At 38.2% G+C, this 21,190-nt stretch overlaps 1 protein-coding gene across 1 annotated transcript in view; it reads right to left on the bottom strand.

Moving 5' to 3' along the window:
- Positions 1-21,190, bottom strand: part of SEMA3C (sema domain, immunoglobulin domain (Ig), short basic domain, secreted, (semaphorin) 3C) — a 51,750-nt gene that overhangs the window by 27,347 nt on the left and 3,213 nt on the right. The window contains exons 3-9 of the mRNA XM_010283616.1: positions 16,791-16,910; positions 12,906-12,996; positions 8,940-9,059; positions 7,841-7,983; positions 5,926-6,040; positions 3,762-3,831; positions 215-359 (exon numbers count right to left, since the gene is read on the bottom strand). Coding sequence (XP_010281918.1) covers positions 215-359; positions 3,762-3,831; positions 5,926-6,040; positions 7,841-7,983; positions 8,940-9,059; positions 12,906-12,996; positions 16,791-16,910 — 804 coding nt within the window. The remainder of the gene's footprint in view (positions 1-214; positions 360-3,761; positions 3,832-5,925; positions 6,041-7,840; positions 7,984-8,939; positions 9,060-12,905; positions 12,997-16,790; positions 16,911-21,190) is intronic.

Here is a 21,190-nt window from a genome sequence, read left to right as displayed (position 1 = left end):
CGGTTTGCGCTTTGCACGACTTTTAATTCTTCCTAGAAGATTTCCAGATACTAAGTGATTTGTATGGCAAGCTGAGAAGAAAATAAAATTGTTCTGAGCTGTAACTAAGTGTCATAGTCACATATAGTCCATTCCCCTGGAATACATAATATTTATTTATGTATTAAACAAAGACAAGTAATTGGCAAGCCTGCATAAACATCTTTGCACTTACGGTGCCAGGTCGCGGGTATGGAATTCTGCCCTGATATGGAATCAGCTGGTGGTTCGGGCCCTCTTTGTGTGCAAATGGCCCATTGAACACGGTCTGGATGTCAGACAGGTGATACACACACACGGCTGAGCCTTTAAATATGGAGCTGGAAGACAGTAGGAAAAAGTTAGTATTTCAATCTACCAACTTCTGTATAGTTTCTCCATCGTTCCGCATGGTCCAGTGATGAAAGATCCTTTTAAAATAATATATTTAATACAACGTAATGCTTCTATTGCATGGATTTAATACATTTAAAATCAACTAATCTAACTTCCCAGTATACACCACTACTCCTTAAGATCTAGCACCTTTTTGAACAGTGAACTGAAAAAAGAGGGAGGAAGGTACGACCCTACTGGTGGAATAAAAAAATTTCCTAATGTCGAATATAAAAGGAACATAATCTGGCCCCAGTTAAATCAATAGCAAAATTATTGCTGACTTCAGTGAGACAAGAGTTTTATAAACTTTGTACTGCCAAACACAGCACAGGTTTCCAGAACTCTCTACCAGTATATTAACCACAAGACCTCCATGAACCTCCTAAAACACATGGCTAAAATATTAATCAAAACATCCAGTGCAATTACAACCGGTTAAATTATTACAATCAGTTGCCAGCTTTTCCAGGCAAAATGGGGACAGGTTGTGGCTGTAAAGGAGTTACTCCTATACAGTCCTCAAATCCACCCACAAAACTGGTCTTACAAAGACCCTTCAAGAGGGTTGAAGTTTGATGCTTCCCGAGGAGAACCCTGGAGTTCACCTCGGAGAAGGGCCTGTTTTTCCACTGCTCTGGGTTCAGCAATGGTCTCAGACGTATCCTCGGACAGCACAAGCCCTGAATGGCCACCACCACCTTGTGATGATGGAGGGCACTAGAGGAATAATTTCCAGAGTGATGCTAAGGCTGACTGGAGTGAATGAACTCCTTTTTTTTTCTCTCCCTCCGTATAAGGTTTGGGATATTTATCTTAACCAAGTGGAAACTCCAGGCAGTTTGAAATCTGCCTGATATTAACTGTAGGATGAAGATAATCCAAGTAACCCTCTGTTTTCAATTGAAAAAGAAAAAAAGCACCCCAGAAAAAACCTGAAAACATTAAGCATAGAGTCTAAAGAAGGAAAGTGCAATCCACATTGCTCTCAGCTACGTCTGGATTAGCAGGAGGAAACTTTGAGATAGATTATGATGTTTGTGGAAATTTTAGTAGGTATTAATAGGTTTTAAGAAATTTATTTAATCTTTCCAGATGTTTTATGTTAGATTTACAGGAGATTATGCCACCAAAATAATTTGCTTCAATATTACTTGGTTTCCTTCTGTATGGTTTAGATAAAAGTACTAATAGATATTATTTGCTGGGGTGTTTCTCTCTTGTTACTGTTATGAGTTGGAGGTCTACAGAGGTGAAGATAAAGAAACTGCTACGGAGTAATAATTATGATTGCTGTGTTTAACTAGGTAACACATTCAATCGGTAGCCGAGCAAAGGGAAACAAAGCATAGACCATGTCGTTCATGATAACAGAAATGCATGAGGTATAAAAACTTCTAGAGAGAGAAAACAGCTTGAGAGCCAGGAAAAAATGAAGTTTTCTCTTTGTTGTCACCTTATATGGTCCTGTGATTCAAACCTCGTTTCCACTGCAGGAATACCAGGAGAATTAGGTAAAAGTGTTTCCAGTTCAGGCATGTTGCATCCATAACCTAATCATAAGTTTGGTTTTATTGCTAAACATAACCTCAGCATTTTCTCTTTTTGTGCAGTAGGAATCATAAAATGTAGACAGCGCCAGATGTTTACAAGTTATGGGGTTCTTTTTTTCCCAATTAAATACCATAAAATTGTATTTTCCTGGCTGGTTCACACATTTGAGAAAGCAGATCCCTGGATCCACATGAAAAAAAGACAAAAAAGTGTATTGGGAATTTTTTTTTTTTTTCATGCAAGGATTTCTTTACTGGAAATTGCCATTAAAGGAATTACTAGTAATAAGTTAAATAATTTGCTAATCTGATCAAATAAATTAAATGAAATTTAAAAAACAGAGAAAAACCTCTTTGAAGGTAAGTAAAAACAGATAAATAATACAGGATAGCATGTCAGAAATCAGTAAGCAGTAACCATTTCTGTACTGTATACCACCACTATGTGGTGAGGGAAAGAGAAATTAAAAAAAAATAGAGATGGCAGGATCTGTTGGTCCAGCTGTCGGTCTTTGTGGAGAGTTTCAGCATGGTAAGACCGACTGGTACTTCCACTGTCCTCGGGAGCTCGCCGAGTTCTTTCTAAACTGGACAGTGAGTGAATACTTCTGACTGATAACAGGGAGCTTAAGGCTGCAAGGAGGTGATCAAATGCCATATAAGCTTGTGTTTTCATAGCCAACTGAAGCTGACATGGGTTATTTGCCATCTGTGCGATCATCTGGCAGCTGAGAGACTGGAAATTATTTGTATGAATTCATGTAAGAATTCCCAGTTTGATCCATCAGGGTGCTGGATGTCCTTCAGTCGGTGCTAAGTACTCTCAGATGCCACATGAGTTCACTTCATTGAAGCTGCTCCGCTTCCCGCTGCTGAACGGTAACAAGGGGCCCTCCACAGAAATGTTTTCCCAGGGCTAGCTGACAGTACGTCAGGGAGCAGTTCGCTCCAAGCAGCATAGTTCTGACAGCCGGCTGAACATGAGCCGGCAGTGTGCCCAGGTGGCCAAGGCGGCCAACAGCGTCCTGGCCTGTATCAGCAATAGTGTGGCCAGCAGGAGTAGGGAAGTGATCGTGCCCCTGTACTCGGCACTGGTGAGGCCGCACCTCGAATCCTGTGTTCAGTTTTGGGCCCCTCACTACAAGAAGGACGTTGAGGTGCTGGAGCGTGTCCAGAGAAGGGCAACGAAGCTGGTGAGGGGTCTGGAGCACAATTCTTACGAGGAGCGGCGGAGGGAACTGGGGTTGTTTAGTCTGGAGAAGAGGAGGCTGAGAGGAGACCTTATCGCTCTCTACAACTACCTGAAAGGGGGTTGTGGTGAGGTGGGTGTTGGTCTCTTCTCCCAAGTAACTAGTGATAGGACAAGAGGAAATGGCCTCAAGTTGCGCCAGGGGAGGTTTAGATTGGATATTAGGAAAAATTTCTTCACCGAGAGGGTGGTCAAGCATTGGAACAGGCTGCCCAGGGAGGTGGTGGAGTCGCCATCTCTGGAAGTGTTCAAGAAACGTGTGGATGTGGCGCTTCGGGACATGGTTTAGGGAACATGGTGGCGCTGGATTAATGGTTGGACTTGATGATCTTGAAGGTCTGTTCCAACCTTAGTGATTCTGTGATTCTGTGACATGGATACCAACAGTAACGATACCGAGACTGTTACTCCTGCATGCAAACGATGGCCGCAGCAGACACACAAAATTGCACAAAATGGCCTTGACCACAAACCATCATTTTCAGTTTTCATATAGAAAATTGGGCAGTTCAGACAGGTAATTTTCTTCACATCTCTCCATTTACCTTGATGTTGTAAAAATTCCATACACAAGCGTTGTTCTTGGGTTATCTGTCTCTAAAAGAAACACATCCTCTGTAAGAAAGAAAAGGAAAAAGAAAAAACATTTTGAATACCAATAAAACCTTTATTTTCCAGTTTAATTAATGACTTCATTCCTGCTGAAGTCAACAGTAGTTTTGTCTCAGACTTGAATGGGAAAAAGCAGACTTATCGTATGAATGGACCATATGCATAAATGCAGCATGTGAACATTCAAGAACAGTTTTGGAAATTAACTCCGTGCCATTCAGCCTTATGAAGACAGAAGGCAAAGATTGTCAAATATGTTCAGGATCCACGTCGCACATTTCTCATCTGTATCTCATTTCAGCAGGTTGTTCAACAGTAGGCAAACATTTAAGTTGCAGTAGGTCAAAGAGTTCCCACAGACGGATGTAATCCAGAGCAGGACAATTAGGTGTTTTATTGTCCGGTACACACTCTAGATGCTCTCATTAGCTCATTTTCAACATGATATGAATGACACAGAGTTTTACAGTGAAGACATGGAGAGATGTAAACCTCCCACCTTCTGCTGTGTAGAGATTTATTGACTGCACTATGCAAGACTGTACCTACTCACAGAACTGAATTTGCCCACCTTTACCTCTGATCTGTTGGATTTTTTTACACTTCAGTGAAAAATACCTTAATCTCTGTCAGTTTCTCCTTGCAAATGTTTTTAATAACTATAATCAAGCTACCTCTTAAGCTTATTTTACAACACACAAAAAGACTGAACTGTTTGAGCTTTTTATCATAAAACATGTTCTTTAGCTTTTCATTAATTTGTGTGGCTCCTTCATTAATGCTTCGAAATTTTTAAACATTCTGTTAAATGTGTCAAAAACAGAAGACCGCACCATGCAGGACTGGCAGCGTTACACTCTTCTGCATTATACGTGAATTTCCAGCTGCGGTTGTATTCTTACTCTTTGCTACAGGATTGTGCCGGGACTCCAGGATGAGAACGTTGTCTGCTATTCTGTATGGTTCTCCATTTTGTCATAAGAAAACTAAAAGCAGTTACCCGACTGCTCTGTTGAAGAGGAGTGGGCTGGTAAATCACAGCTCTGAAAGATTAGTGGCTCTGGCAGCACCAGGAGGCACTGGGAACTTCTGAAAGTCAGTCCTCCAAGCACCTTGCATATTCTGAGTTACAGCAAGTTAAGATCTGCTCCTAGGCCTATGAGGTTCCATCAAAACCTTGAACCAAAGCAAGCACACCAAATATTTGTAAAGGTATAAAGTCAGAAAGACTCTAAATCCCATGTTCTATGATGAGAATCAAGAATAATGACAGAGAAATTACAATGGAGAGAAGGTCAGAATCAGATATAGTCCCAGTGGTGGGGTCCACTAGCTATTTATATTATTTTATATTCACATTTATGCTTATTTTTATATTTTAGTTATATATTTATATTTATATTTATATTTATATCAATACACATATCAGATCTTCCAACACTCGAATTTAGAACTATGACTTTGTATGTCACAGCTGTGGACAAAATAGAAATCGATGAAACTTTCTGTTAATGTTGTTTGGCACTTCCGTATCAAGACATGCATCTATTAATTCCTTATATAGCTTGTGATTGCTATATAGATTATTCACTGAACATTTTTTCATAGTAGTACTGCTGGTGCCAGTAACAGGATTTATTAGTATTATCTTGAACTAGCAAATTGAGGCCTCTACCCAGTGAACAAAAAAGACAATCTGTATTGCAGAAAATCTGTCTCTTACACAGTGGCATAAGAAACAGTTTCAAAGAGGTGTATATTAAAAAACCTCTGTCATAAGCCTAACTAGGATCAAAATAACAATAGACTTCACTTACATGTTCCCTTCCAAATATTAATTTTTTACATATACAATTCCTTTACATAGTCAAGATTAATTACCTTCATTTCAAAGATAATGAAAATTACACAGTGAGATTAATGAAGATTTTTTTCATTTCCTGTTACAAAACTGCAAGAGGAATTTTGTAATGAATTTCTACGGGGACAAAATTTTACTTTCAACAACTTGACTAAGGAGCTGTATGAACATCAATAATTAAATATTCACAGAGTCCAGGATTTAGATAAAACTTTTAAGGGATTTTCTTGCCATACCTAATTCATCAAAGTACGTTTCTGTTCCATCTTCATCCATTACTGAGCACACAAGTCTTGCTTTCAAGAATGTTGTCCACTTGTTCACGAGACTACGCTGACCACCTGTGTCATTCTGGAAAGGAATATTATTTTCAGAAAAAAAACCCCAAGACAACTAACATTTCACTGGGCTTTCTCACATTTTCCTCAGGTTAGCTGGTCTCATCATCTAGACAACTATTCTGGTACATTCAATATGAAAAATAGATACAGATAAGCCTAAACCAAATCCCTTCATCTAAACACTCCAGATAGATACAGGAAAAACAAGAACTCGTTTTCTGAGCAGAGTTTCTGTGCTGCGCTAGCAGGCTTCAGAGGGTTGGGCAGTCGATTTGGTGCAGCAGCAGTGTGTGTAGGCATGATTGGAGAGGACTTCTTTGCTTACTGACACCTAGTGTGGTGAAGTCCATGCTGCCTCTAAAAGGTCTAATAAGCCTATGGAGGGATGTTTCTTCTAATCCTGACAGCACTATAGCTGCATCTGACCTAGTAAGCCATGCTGCCCCATGAGATGGATGTTTTCTGAACTGAATTCAGAAATGATGGGTCAAGCCAGTTTTGCACTCTTGCATGTCCTGCTAGCTTGGTCCACAGCTGGTAATCAGACTTTTTGGGTGACCCATAAGGGGTATTTTGGGGGGGTCTTTCTTGGCACCACTGAACTAATATATTTGGCCAGTCTCAAAGGTGTTGGTATATGAATATTGATGGTATACAAGTATACAAATATGACTGTCTCAGATTTATTTTCATTGGCTCTGGGATTCTGCCACTGACTTTAGTGTAAGTCTAACAAGATGAGGCCTTTCAGAAATCATCTGGGCTTCATTATAACAGTAATAATGACAAATACAGCTATAATTGTGTGAAATGTCTTCTTGCAAAATACCCAAAAAGGCCTTTGGGCACCCTCATAAAAATATGGAAAATGGAGATTATAAAAGAGATCACATGCCTCATCGTACTGTTTGAGAAGGAGTTTAACACAGTCCCAAACATGCCCTCACACCCATGCACAACAACAACACAAAGCATCAAATTCTAAAGAAGACCCAGATTAAAGACCAGGAATACACAAACGCTCACAATTATCTTCCTGAACCTTTCCAAAAGAAGGAATGAAAAGGCTAGCAGTAATTGTTCGTTTATAATTTACAGTCATTAAAAAAAATCCACTTCACCAGAGATATTAATAGCTGCTTCAATAATTTTCCATCTACAGTTGATTATAGGTACAAGAAAGGAAATAGAGACAATGAGGAGTGCTGAGATCGTAAATTAATCACTGCACAGGAGTAACCATAATGCCTGAATTTCATTTTCCTGTGCACTTTTTTGAAGCTAGGCTCACATATACATCAATGTAAGAACTCAGAAAGGACAGATATTCTAAAAATAAGAACAATATTTGAAAGTTAAATTAACCCATTTAAAAACTTGGCTCTGATATTTCCAATGTGTTTCAAAGATTTTGAGTATGTTTGTGTGCATGTGACAGACCTCACTGTCTTGTAATTCAGTTTTTCTAAGCAAAGAATGTACTTCATTCGTACAAAGTACATCAAATTTGGAAATACAACACTGGTAACTATTCTGAGTCAGTCAGAGTAATACGCAAATTCCTGAATCTCTAAACTTCCATATCACTATAAGTATAGCCAGATATACTGGTCACGGTATAGCCAGATACACCATGTTCAGATCCTAGCTGTGTGTTCAGTAAGAGTTCTACTTAATTATGAACGTGGAAGCTGAAACAGGAAATTTGTTTTGAATATAAATCAAAGGCTTTTCAATCAGTCAGTCTTTTAGCTTATCATGTCACACTAGCGGTTTGTCCCAACAACCTGGAAAACCAAAGAGTTCTTACTGGGCATATTCTTGCGATCATTGAATGAATTTGCTTTGTGCTGCCACTGTTGTCTGTGAGTCTCTCTTTGAAGAAGAAGTAGATTTTGGCATCATTGGGGTCAGTGCCATCTGGGATAACATGAGCATCCACAAAAATAGGCTCTGAAATGAAACAGTATACCAGAAAAATGAAACCAAAAGATGTATCAATATAAGCAAATAATGATTTGGCAGTTACTGACTGCTTCAAGGAAACGCTATATAATGCATATAGAGGTGTTGCTGTGTCAGGTTAGGCTATATGCTCTAGCCTTGGGTGTGGATATACCAAATATCACCAGGTAAATGGCTTCTTGCTGGCACCCTTAAATTTCTGCATCCTCACATTTTATCCCACAGCAGATTTTTAGAAAAAAGATTCAAATACAGAAACAAGAGTATTAGAGTACTGCAGGGATTCAAAGACTTCGAGGAAGAAGAGGGAAGAATCAGTGTGTTATCAAGGGCACTTAAGGAAAGGCTCACTGAGGCAAAACATAAAAGTAAGCTGTTAAAAGACTTTACAGAGTACCTACAAACAAGGTACTTTAAAAATGCATAAGAGAGGAAAATAGCTGTTGGAACACTGGAAAAGGAAAGCAGAATATGCAAATGCTTGAACAGCATTTGAGTTCATATCAGAGGTTGATAAACATACAAAACACTGTAAAGGAGCACTAGTGTAATGCAAATTGTAATGTAATTTAAAATGTACATTATGACATCCAGGTGACTGCACTAGTTTCTTGCAATCCCTTATTAGGCAACCAGCCTGGTGTTGGTACCCGCAGAACATACGTTTTGGCAAATTCATACACTTTCCCTTGAACAGTTTGGTTCAGTCTTAACGCAGAAAAGGCCATGAGGTGGGGTGACCTAAGAGGCTGGCTCATGTAGCGAACCCTTTATATCTGTGTATTGTCTACAATATGTATTTACACACATTTCTTCATGGTTCAACTTCCTAAATTAAACTCAGAGAAAAGCTCCTTAGAGAGACAAGCTCTTTATTTTACACAAAACAAAGCAGAGTCTCTGTGAAACCCATTAAAAGCTCTGGTAAAACTAAGGCATCTCACCACTCAGCCATTTGGAGTTGTGCTGGTCGGTTCGCACTGCATTCCTCCTGGTCAGACTCCGAAAAATGGCCGCATCCGTCCCCATGAAATCAATATACATTCCTGAAAAAAGCTCTTCATCTGAAAAGAATTGAAGTGGAGGGGGAAAAGCAAATGCATTGTTATGGCTTTTGGGAAATTTGTATTTACTGATCTACTTTTATTTTAAACTCGTCAACTCTTTATTTACATAGGAGTCTGTACAGATATATATTGGGTCATGGCAATGGGGTTTCCCTCTGATTTACAAAGACACAATCTAGAACGCACAAGATTCATCAGATTTTTCTTAAAGACTTTAGGGAAATGCATAATTAAATGCAACAGCAGAACTGCATATGTGGTGAACTTTTCTTTGATATGAAATTTAGTTGCTCAACTTTCACTGCTAAGTATCATTGAAAAATCAGTCTAGAATTATCAAAAAGAATCACATTCAGTCTTTTAAGTACATACTTCAAAAAAGTTTTTTTGTTATGGGAGTAGACAAAATGACTGGGCTGAATTTATTGCTGATGTAAACTGGCACAGCATGTATCGCAGTCAATGGATCGATGCCCATTTTTACCAACAGTATTGCCAAGGCTGCCCTAGGCAGCCTCAAGCTGACTTCAGTATTGCAGAGGCCAGGCAATCATATTATTGAACTTGACACAGAGCAATATGGAGCAACAATTGCCCCCTTTTATGTACTTGATTCTAAGTATAGGGTCATATGCCTGAACAAAATTAGACACGCAACTATTGCATTAACAGAACTGTGAACTTCTGCTCCCTGCACAGGGCTGAATACTCAGTCCATCAGTCAGGATGTATATCTGTGTTTGTGTAAGTCTCTGTGTGTGCATAAATATACATATATATAATTATAATTATAATTATAATTACAGATACTATCATTTTCTGCTCTGCGAATAGCCAAGTAATTTCCACTGACTAATGACAATGAAACCCCAGAGTAGAAAACAGTAGCTAAAATAAACTCTAACTCTCGGAGTGGGAGTGGTGGCTGAATACATTCCAGTACAGCTGGGTTGTTTGACTGATGTTTTTGTCTGAATTCCTGGACTACCCAGAGAGTGTGGTCAAGCTGGCAAGAGTCACAGGTTCAGAAGCACTTGAGGCTATTTTTATGTTCTCTGTGTGTGTGTGTGCATCAGTACGGAAGACTATTGGCTCATGAGAGAATTAAAACTCTGGAGATTTTGTTTTTCTGCTGCTGGCTAGAGCCTGAACTGAACCCCTGCAGAGCAGCCAGCAGCCACTCTTCTGCTCTCGTCTCTGCCAGTGATGACAAGATTCATACACAGGGGATTTAAACAGTGAATTCGCCGCATGTTTGTGAAGCATTTACTTCCTGAGCAGGTCTTGACAGAATGATGTTAGATCCATACTGATTTACAACTGATTTTGTATATCGGTTTCATTGCTCAGTCCATCAGAGCTTTATTTTTATGAAAGAAATTGGCTGAAAGAGATCAGGCTTATGGTTCTCACTAAACATTATATACAGTCCTATGCACATACACATAGGCACACACTTTAACAATAGTACTACACTATGTAATTTTAATCCTATTACATATCAACACTATTAGTTATGTCTTAAGCATTCCCAGTGACCACTTGCTAACCACGTATCAAATGATATCTGTCAGCTCCACTTCCTTTTGGTTAAATTCTTAAATTCCACACAGCACTTGGTCTGCACAGCACAACTAGTCCACACTACTTCTCTTTGTTATTCAGGGAATTACTGAATTGATGAGGTATGTCTGCTTTTATAAATATCTCAGTCTTGGTGGGGAAAGAGACGTGCATCCTGCACATTAGTTATGCCAAGCTTCTTCAAAGGACATTTTTTGTTGCTTTGATGCAAAAGCGTCTTTGTACAATGGCAAATTGTACCAAGTTCAAATTTGTTTTTATAGCATCACTTTCTTCTGAAGGGTGAATCAGCTTTCCTGCTGTATTCTGGGCTGGTGATGCCCAAAATTGTCAAGAAATTGCAGCTATGTTTAAAAATGGTTCTTTTGTTATGGAAGAGTTACCCCGCCTGGACATATTTCCTAACTTCTGAAGGGAGGGGAAGGAATTATTCCTGCAGAAGAATACTCAAAGGAGAGTCCGGTACAAAATCTTCCCTTTTCCAGCATGAATATTGAGGCTAAACTCACTCAAGCTTAATGTTTTTGAAATGACTGGACTTTGTAGTAACAGGGAGAAAGTATAAAACTCAATTTGTGGGACTCTTTTGAAAAAGAATGTGACCTTTGTGGAATAATTTAAACTTTGTAGGTGAATTATGTTATGAAAGATAAGACAAACACTAGGGAAGGTCTCTCCAGTCACATAACTGAGAGATCAAGGAAGGTAACATAAATTTTACTAATATGAACAAAGCTGCCATAGATCTATTGTAGAAAAATTTCCGCTTGCCGTATGTACAGTAATTCAGAAACAATGTAATGGTGCTTCATAAAATCCAGAAGGAACAAGGAAAGGAAACTTTATCTTTTGACAGTTGATTCACTTAATAATACCATAACAGGAATGAGTAGCAGTGGATTAATTCATCACTGATTTGAACAAATATTTTCTTTACACAGTGAATATCTGTAAACACTGACCATAGATCACTAATACAATAAAGGTATAAGCGCAGCCAAGGTTCAGAGGGGTATCTAGGTAGCATTCTTAAGGTTCTTCAGGTCATACCTCTGTGAATGAAATTACTTGTCCTTTGTACTAAATGTTTTTGTGGTTAGGAATCATAAAAAAAACAAAGATAACTTATATTTTGAACAGACCATGTGGGATAGACTGTATGACATTTCCCTTAAGCTCCATGAGACTCAAACTTTAAGGGAAATATCCGGCACAATCTGCAATTGCCATTGATTTCAGTGGAAGCTGAATGGTGCTGAATGACAGAAACACTGAACATTTTTCCCTTGTAAACCTTGGGTGAAATATGCAGTACCTGTGTGCACTAAGTTTTATTGGCTTAGAAACCCTGAAAAATCTGTGCAACTGCTGTTCTCTTCATAGCCAAATATATAACAAGGAGTAGGCACATGTTGAAAAATCAAGGCTTTGGCACTAGAAGTCTGTGAATATGCTGCAAACATGGAAGGATGGGTTACACTGAGCATCTATAACGTGCCTCCTTGTTGCGGAATAAAAAAAAAAAAAGAGTTTCTTTTACCGATGACTTAGGTTGCACAAAGCCTATGCCCCCTTTGATTTTTCACTTACTTAGGTGTGCAGTAGGCACTGAAGTAATTCTTTGTATGGGATATACCTCACAGTCACTGAGTACAGTCACCACCAATTCACAAGAATATTTGAAGTATGTCAGTTGTATCACTTTCTGGCCTTTCAAATGGAAGAAAATTGCAAAATCGGCTGGGTATAAAGCCAACTGAAGAATGAAGAGCCTTGCAATAGCTAGTGGGCTCTACAGCGGAGATGACAACAAAAATGAAATTCAAAGTAACTAAAGTCTTCAGGCTTTCTTTCCCTGGCTACTCTGAGATATTACAAATAATTAAATGAGACACAAGTGCTGTCTAGGATGAACAAGGTCAGAAACTGTTCAAACATAAAATGCTAGACAGGGTAATGCAAAGTTGAAACTAACCCTGGGAAAAATGTGTAAGCTGGAAAAGGGACAATCTTTTGTTTTCTATTTCTTTCTCTCTCCCTTTCAACAGCTTATTTCTGCATTTCATTTGTATAGCTACCTTTACCTCCATGTAAACCTTGAAACAAGGACGGACCCAACCCTCGCGCGCATCAGCCACACACAAGGTACTGCTGCTTGGAGGCTGAATCATGTGTCCAACTCATTTCAAGCATCCCGTCAGTCCACACCACACACGACCATATGGGTTTAGACCTCCGCAACTTGGAGTATTTACTTACTGATCATAACAGACACCGTGTTCACATTGGGGTTGAAAGAACAGCGTCCCTTTCCCGATTCACACTTGGAGTCGATCTTGAAGATTTGTTCCTGCAATGTAGATTTGTGTGTCACTTTTCATTTCAGAAACCATCAGACGTAAAGTGATTATTATGCTTGGCTGTTTCCACCATTAACAATACTCAGCACTGCTGGGCACTTTTGCTGTACTATCAGCAAAAGTTTAGCTTTCCTATTCAGAATTTCATCATCTCTTTACATAACTTTTTTATGGGTACCCAGTTATTTTCAAGACTCTTGTTATAAATTCAAGACACTGAAACAAAGAATTTTCCCTCTAGCTCAGTTACACTTTGGAGATGTTGACTGTTCTCTGCAATAACATCTGTGGAGATTACTTCTCTGTTTTTGAAGTTATTTATCCTTTATTTGCTGAATACATAGTGATACTTATACCAGTCTAGGACATTATAATAAAGGTACTAGAACAATAATTCATATTAAATAAAAATCTGTTATGATAACTACCATTTTGTGATACTGTAAATCATTTGCTCTTTACTGAACTATCAGACCTCCAAAATCCCCTAAATCATACTTATTTTCTATCTCTTGGATGGCTCTCTTGGAACTCTCTTGGAGCTCCAATACCATAGTGATAGATGATTTATCAATATTTCTTGCCATAGCCTGAAATCTCTTGGAAATTTTTTGCTGCTTAGGAATCTTGGTATGGGGCTTTGTTTATATTTTATGTGATTTATAAATAGGAAAGCAAAGCAGAAGCTACCCGGACTACAGCTTGAAATGCAAACAGTCTAAATATCTTTAGAAAATTCAACCGTCTTGGTACACCTCTTCTCTTCTTTGTTCAGAGCAATACTGAAGAGTACAGTACGCTGAGCTAGAAGGGACTCTTGGGTCCAAGTCTGTTCCTTAAAAACTGCAGTCAGTAATGGCAGAGGCATTGATCCATAACACATTGACTCATATACCAAACAGCTTGTTCCTAGCCTCCTATAACAAACTTCTAATCTTTAATAAAAGGCCAAAAGACACAACTGCAAGGAAAAAAAACACTTCCAAACTTAAAACATTTCTGTTTCAACAGAAAAAGGTAGCTGAAAAAATTCCAAAGAAAGGCTTCTGTGATGTAGATGCCAATGTATTAACTATTTGATTAAGGGCATCAACTCTTTATATTCCCTTTAACACTTAAAAATAAACCATAGGGGATGCCACACATACCACTGAGCAGCCATTTGGTGACAGCAAATTGGAGACTCCAACAACCTGAAATGCGCAGTACAGCAGGAAGCTTTAATATCCATTATCCCCTATCTCTTTTCCCCCTCTTCTGTTTTACCTAATTTAATCACAGACATCTTATCTGTTGTTTCAGAAATAAGTCTTCTAAACAATCTTAAAACATAAGTATGAAGTTTCTAATATGATCTTGGGTATTTTTTTGTTGTTTTACTTCTAGATAATATGCAGCTTGATGTTAATCCATATTTACTGCATTGTACCACTATTTTCCAATTCAAAATGCCCATTACTGCACTATTAAACTAGCTCCAGGAAGACACTTGATTTTCATATATATTAAACTACTTTTTAGTCTGCAATTAATTCACATAGTGATTACATTTCCTTCTGCTTGCATTAAATTTGACTTTAGAATATATTTGGGTGACTAAGAGACTCATTGCTAAAGACCAAAGTATCAAGTGTGCCAAGCAAGAAAATTAATTATTTTTAACCTCTGTTTCAGGGGAAAGGGCAACATTCTGCTTCATCAATGAAACTGCCGCCTTTCTGAGATTATGTGGAATCCTGGAGACAAAGGAGCAAAACAGGCCCAGTTCTTATGATTGTTGGACATGACCCTTACTGTCAGGCTTTGTAGCTCCTAAAGAAAAGTAGATGTGCTTTCTAAAATATCCATTTTGCAAGTGCAAACCAGCCTTCTCTGCAAGGAAAACTGTACTAAATGAAAGGTGAAATGATAAAAGCAGGGAAAAAAAGTCCTCACTAGTCCCATCAGCACTGCATAGTTCTTCATACTGCTCTACTAATTAGTCATGCACTGATATATGCAATGAATTCAGAAGGAAATGCTTGGTTTTAAACTGTTATGCTATTGTTGGCCTGTACAGTAATGGCTTTGAGCATGCAAAGCCTACAGTCAAGTGTCTGACAGACTCCAGACAGCAGTTTATTTAATCAGTTGGTCATAGGCATGTAGCTATACAGACAGGCTAAGTGAAGTCAGTTCTGTTCTTCCAAGACATGTACCTTTATTTTTAACTTAAGAAATTTAACATGTTGCATCATCTGGAAATATCACTTCCCGCCCTCCCTCCTAACCTCATTTACAAAAACTCTAAAATAATGAGATTCAGAGTTCGCTGGGCTACAGTACTACTACTTAAGCTGATAAAGGAATATTGCATTAACTAGACACAAATGAGATCACTTTCCATGTTTTAAATAATTTCTCAAGAAACAGGATAATGCTGAGGAAAGCTGACCTGTTTCAAAACTACATCAAAATAAGTTAATGCAGACTCTGTTAACCAAAAGTATGGATTTACTTATTCACTTCTGCTTGCTTGTGCTTTTAAATCCAGGCCTATGAACCTCTACTTTTGCATACTTCATTAGGACTGAAGGTGCAATGATTCAGACTAAATACTCTGTTAAGGAGGCTGGAGCAAGGTAGGGATCTACCACAAGTCACTGAGATCATCCCATGCAAACCTACCTGGAGGAACAATGATTTATCACCTCCCTGGCAACCTCTGCAGTAGTTTTGAGTCTTGGCAAGAATCCCCATCCCACTCCCAATGAAATCAGTGATGAATTTCCCAGTCTTTTCCCTAGAAGCCAGCCCAGCTTTTAAAGCTGCCCTCACATGGCAAAAGTCCAGGTAGCACACTCTGATCTTCCTTCCCAACACATCTGCTTCCACACTGTACAGGAAAATACACTGCATACCCCTGTGCCTGCAGACAAAAGCTACTGAGGTGCTGGGTCTTGGTAAAGTGCTTTTCTGGCTCCTTCTGGTTGCTTAATTTATTACCTATTACATCTGCACATAAATAAACATTTCACTTTCAAATCAGGAAACTTGGACAATATACTTATGAAACATCTGGTACTTTATATATTGAAAATATACAGTGAAATTGAATATAGAAAAACTGGAGACCTATCTAGAGACAATAAGATTTACACCCTGGAAGATCCCACAGTGGTGAGAAAACTTACCGACGTCATCCCAGCAGAATTTACTGGGGCAAAATTTGTACAGTAGATGAAAGTTACCATCACCATGAAAGTTGCCATTACCATACCATGGGATTGCATCTAGTGGGTATTAAGCTGAAGTCCATCAAACCTTCACACACCTGAATAGTTAGCCCACTTAAGGGCTAACTATTAGTTAGCCCACTTAAGGGCTTCTCCCAGGAATCAGTAACACATGGAAGTTATAAAAAGTGGACGGCAAATTTTACTTTTTGTCTAACTGGCTATTTCCTTTCAAGTATTTCTTGGAATATTTTCTTGGAATACCAACAAATAGTAGGAATGAATTCACCAGAAAACATCAAATAAAAAGTCTTATCAAATGTAGCCCAGCATTTGGTATGACTGTGGAATTTTAGACAAAGATCATATTTGAGGCATGGCTTTTGATCATGGCTTTGCTTCTTGCTGGTAACAGGTCAGAAAACTATGGATCTTTGTTCTTTTTCTATTTAACAGAGGTGAAGAAATCTATTTGGATCATTCATTTTTGTATTTTCAAAATTTTGATTTTTGCCTAACACGAGTAAGATCCACCACAAAATGAGCGGATAAAATGAAAAGAGACATACCTCAGACCTGCGTCCCCTGTTGACATACACACACACGGGGCTGAAGGCGCCGCTGCCGCAGACATACAGGTGTGTGCGATTGTACGACTGTATCACACGCACAAAATTTCCACAGCCATGCTACAGGGAAAACAGAAAATAATAATTTCACACTGGCAAATGTTATTAGATGTTGGGAACTCTAGGGAATAGGCATGGTTTACAATTTTAATAGTGTCATGAAAACCACTACTGAGTTTAGAAGTCTCTGAATTCGTACACCTGTAGACTCCTATTTTCTTTTCATGCCATTTTGCCTATTCTGGAAACTGGGCATTGATAGGGCACTACAGCGGAGCTACAGAAGAATAACTCTCTCATCTCCACACAGAAATCTAATTTTCATCCACAGACTTCTCTGTACCTTGCATGGGAAGAGGCAGGGCCTCTGCAGGAAAACAGTAAGTAACTTTATGATGTTTCCTTAATGACACCTCCAAAATAGTCTATTTTTTCTCCCTAATTTTTTCATCATAGCTGGAGATAATTAAAAAACAAATCAAGCTGAAATCTCAGATCCCATTATTTGTGTAAAAAAAAAATATTTCCAAAACATTAAAACTCTTAACAACACAAAGCAAGTTTGCAGTGAATTATTGCTTCATATTGAAGATCAATGGTTAACATCTTCAAATCAGCATGAAAATTAAAACAGAATGTTAAAAACGGCTTCACACCATTGGATTTACAGTCTTCTCCTTCCAGCACACCCTTCTCTTCTTTTGCTCTTCCCTTTTTTGACTATGCTAAACTGTTAATGCACTTCAGGTTGAAAATAGAATTTTTTTCTGAATATTTTTCTTATTGAGATCCCAGAACAGCCTTCATATTTAATCACCCAAACCTTCACCAAGGACAGTGAGAAGTGCATGAGTTTTGTGAGCACAGGATTGGAAACTGTGTCATCAGTCACCTTCATGAGAATCAGTAGAGTTAATCCTTGTTCAGCAGACCGCACAGTTTACTTATACTTGAAGGCATTCACATCTTTTGTTCAGCAGCAGCAGGTACCGTACTGCAGTATCTGAAAACCAGTGCATACTTGTAGGTAGTTCAGAGTTCATAGAAGGAGTTTCTCTACAGGGAACACTGCCTTCCTCAGTTAAGTGTTAGCTCTAGCTATATCAGAAAAATCCTTTAACCCAGTCAAAATACGTTGTTCCTCTAAAGCTGAGGACCGTTCCTAAATGTTTCCATTTTCTCATGTCCAGCTATCTTAGTTTGGTTCAAAGATGGTGTTAGTAATGTCTTGCTATCAAAACTCTTTTTTTCTCAACAGTACTACCAACCCACATTATAGCTGTGGAAAGGGAAGAAGGACAGGTGAAGGTATACCGCTAGTTTTTATACGCCAGAGCGTTAACTGATGCGTTCTTTCCTTGCTGTTTGCAGAAAACTTGTCTACAAGACTCCTAGGTAAAGGATTACATGCTGAGAAATTCCAGAATGAGAGACTTCAGGGATCAGGACCAGGAAACAATGTCTACATGAACAGTAGCGGCACATGGCACACGCTACTCTGCTTCAGTACTGCGCCGTGCGCTTTCCAAAGCGTCTATGGCAAGAACACAGGGGTGGTTAAATGAACGACTCTTTTCTTTAAGGACAGCCTTCCGGGGTAACCGCCTGACACATACTGTGTCTTCATGTCTCTTCACTGATGATTTACAGACACGTAACACAAGCTGGCTCAATACCAATATTCTCATATTTTAATGCTGTCCGGCAGGAAGACCATTTTATGATCTTCTCCGAGCCTTTGCCCATCTCTCTAGTGTTGAACCCCTGAACTCCATTCGCAATTTGCTACCTGATTAACCTGGGTATGGCACTGTGACTCCACAACCCAGCAAAGCAACAAATTGTTATTTCAGAATATATTCTGTAGGACTGCTGTTCAAGAGCACCTATGCTTCAGTTTATTTCCCTGTCTTCGATACTGAAGTACTTTGTGCTTTTAAATCAGTCTGGTCTGAGGTCACAGGGGATAGTTGTATTTAGAACGGATGTTTGTCAAAGGCGGTGACTAAGCTGTAGATATTCACATACTAGCGGTGCTCCTCTTGGAGCTGATACCAAAACTCACTCCGTAGCTGTGTCTGGGGAGCTGCCTTACTGTAGACATCTGCCAGTCAGGCATCTACGCCCTAGGATCTCATCACAGTAAATGGAGGGAAGCAGATGACATACTAATGTAAGCATTCAAGTTAGTCTAGTGAACATACTATTTAGAGGTGACAATTTCTTTTCAGTAACAAAAAAGGCAGCCGAAGATGACAAATTCAGACACTGCTTTGTCTTATGGTAGGCCACAACGAACTCCCCTCCCTGAATATCCTCTGAAAAGAATTTGCTGATTGTATGAAGTCCTTTACTGGCTGCTCCAAGTCTATCTGTTCCTCTTTTACCTTGTGATAATGGCTAGTCCCTGATAGGCCAAAGGTTATCATGCATTCACACCCCCCCCCTTTTTTTTTTCTTTTTAAATTCCTAATTCTTCTGAATCCATTCCTTGCTTCTCCCGTTATTATAATGAATGAAACTCACAAGAATGCTATTAAAAGAGAACCATAAATTTTAAGTTGCAAACAGTGATTTATCATTGGGTTCTCTTTTTTTGCGTTATTTCAGTGAGCTTTCAATAAGACATATCATTGATTTTAGTGAGATCAGCAGCTGTTCTTCAGTACCTTTTTTTTTCTCTTTTAAACTCTTGAGGACAAATACTAAGAAATTTAATGTAAACTTCTATTTTTGGAACTTAATTTTTCTTCTGCAATGCACAGCTGGGATTAAAAATAATCAGTTAAAGTTGATGCACATGGACATTCTTAATTACACTACGTTACAGGTTATTAAGTGTACACACAATTAAACTGTTGCAAAAACAGAAGTCCTATCCAGAAATCTGTCCATTAATGCAGCAACATTTGGGTATTTCAATATGTTTAAAAGGTAGGAAATCCTCACCACTAAATATCCCAGATTAAAAGTTCTCTGCAGAGTACAGTATTTAGTAGTGTCTTAGTTTTCTTTCCCATGGATCACATATTTTGCGTGCTACTTTCTACTTAGAGTATCATCTACTTTTTTTCCTATTTTTGCCCTAGAAGAGTGTCATCATCTGTTGGAAACATGACTAAGACTAATGACCTTTTGTATTTCAAAGAAAAGAAAATTCCTTAACCAGTCTATCACAAGTTCATGATGCAGTCAGCATAGTAACTAGGGTCAACATTAATCACCATTAACAAAGCTGTATGTTTTATTTTCACATTTAGTGCAACTTAAGAGGCCACTAGCTGTAGAATTTACTGCACACTGCACTAACCAGAACAATGTAAAAATGTGTAGAAAAAAAGCATATTCAATAGGAAAAATACTTGGGGTTTACTACCATAGCTATCAGGAAAGAAAGCAGATCAGCTGCCATACCAACCATAATATAGTTATTTATAAAGAATCATTCTGTTGCTGTGCAGCAATATAGTGAATAACTCTCCACAGTTTTGAAAAAGCAATATTACAACAACACTCCAGCAGGCCAACCTTCTGGTTTCCTTACATATACCAGCATTCGCAATAGATTTTCAAAATAAAGCCCACACATATTTTTCTTATAAAATGGACTCAGGTGAATTACTGTAACATTGCAGTAACTGAATTGCATGTCATCTGTAGGCTTAGTTAACAATACAGAACATGTAGCTAAAATAAATATAAATATTAGGCGTGATAGAAAGACCTTTGAAATAAATAACGGTTTTTATACTAAATTCAGTGGACTTTTGCATTAATTCTATTGTTTCTGAAATTAAAAGCTATATTTATATACACCTGCTTACATCCTTCAATCACTTCATTAGTTATGATCCTAGATATATGCTGAGGAGTATGTTCCAAAGATGATTGTATCTAATGAGAAGGCTTCTGATTTCCATAGTTTTTTTCTCAAATTAAAATATAAGGAAAATTTAATTGTTTTTTCTTATAAATTTAGTAGTGATAAATTCCAATTTTCTAGCTCAGATTAGATTCTGTATTCTAATACTAAAATATCAGTTGGAAAACATCTACATCTAAAGAGCTAAAAAAAAACCCAGGATAAAGACCTTTAGGTGCCGCTCAACTGGTAAAAAGTCAAAAAGTAACTGAATAGAATTGAAATGTGACTTTCTGCTTTTTGTTTTATAATTTAATTTCTGTTAATAAAATCTGGGGATATACAGTAAGTATATCACTACTTTAAGTACTCATTACTTTAGGAAGATAACCATATTAATATACAGCTCTGCCAAAGACAGATCTGCTCTACTGTACCACTGGGTCTTTCAAAATACCTGATTTCTATCTATTTATAG

The sequence above is a fragment of the Phaethon lepturus genome, unplaced genomic scaffold, assembly GCF_000687285.1.
Source record: "Phaethon lepturus isolate BGI_N335 unplaced genomic scaffold, ASM68728v1 scaffold5883, whole genome shotgun sequence".
Lineage (NCBI taxonomy): Eukaryota > Metazoa > Chordata > Aves > Phaethontiformes > Phaethontidae > Phaethon > Phaethon lepturus.
Note: the sequence above shows the minus strand (reverse complement) of the source record. Positions and strands in the feature narration are given on the sequence as shown.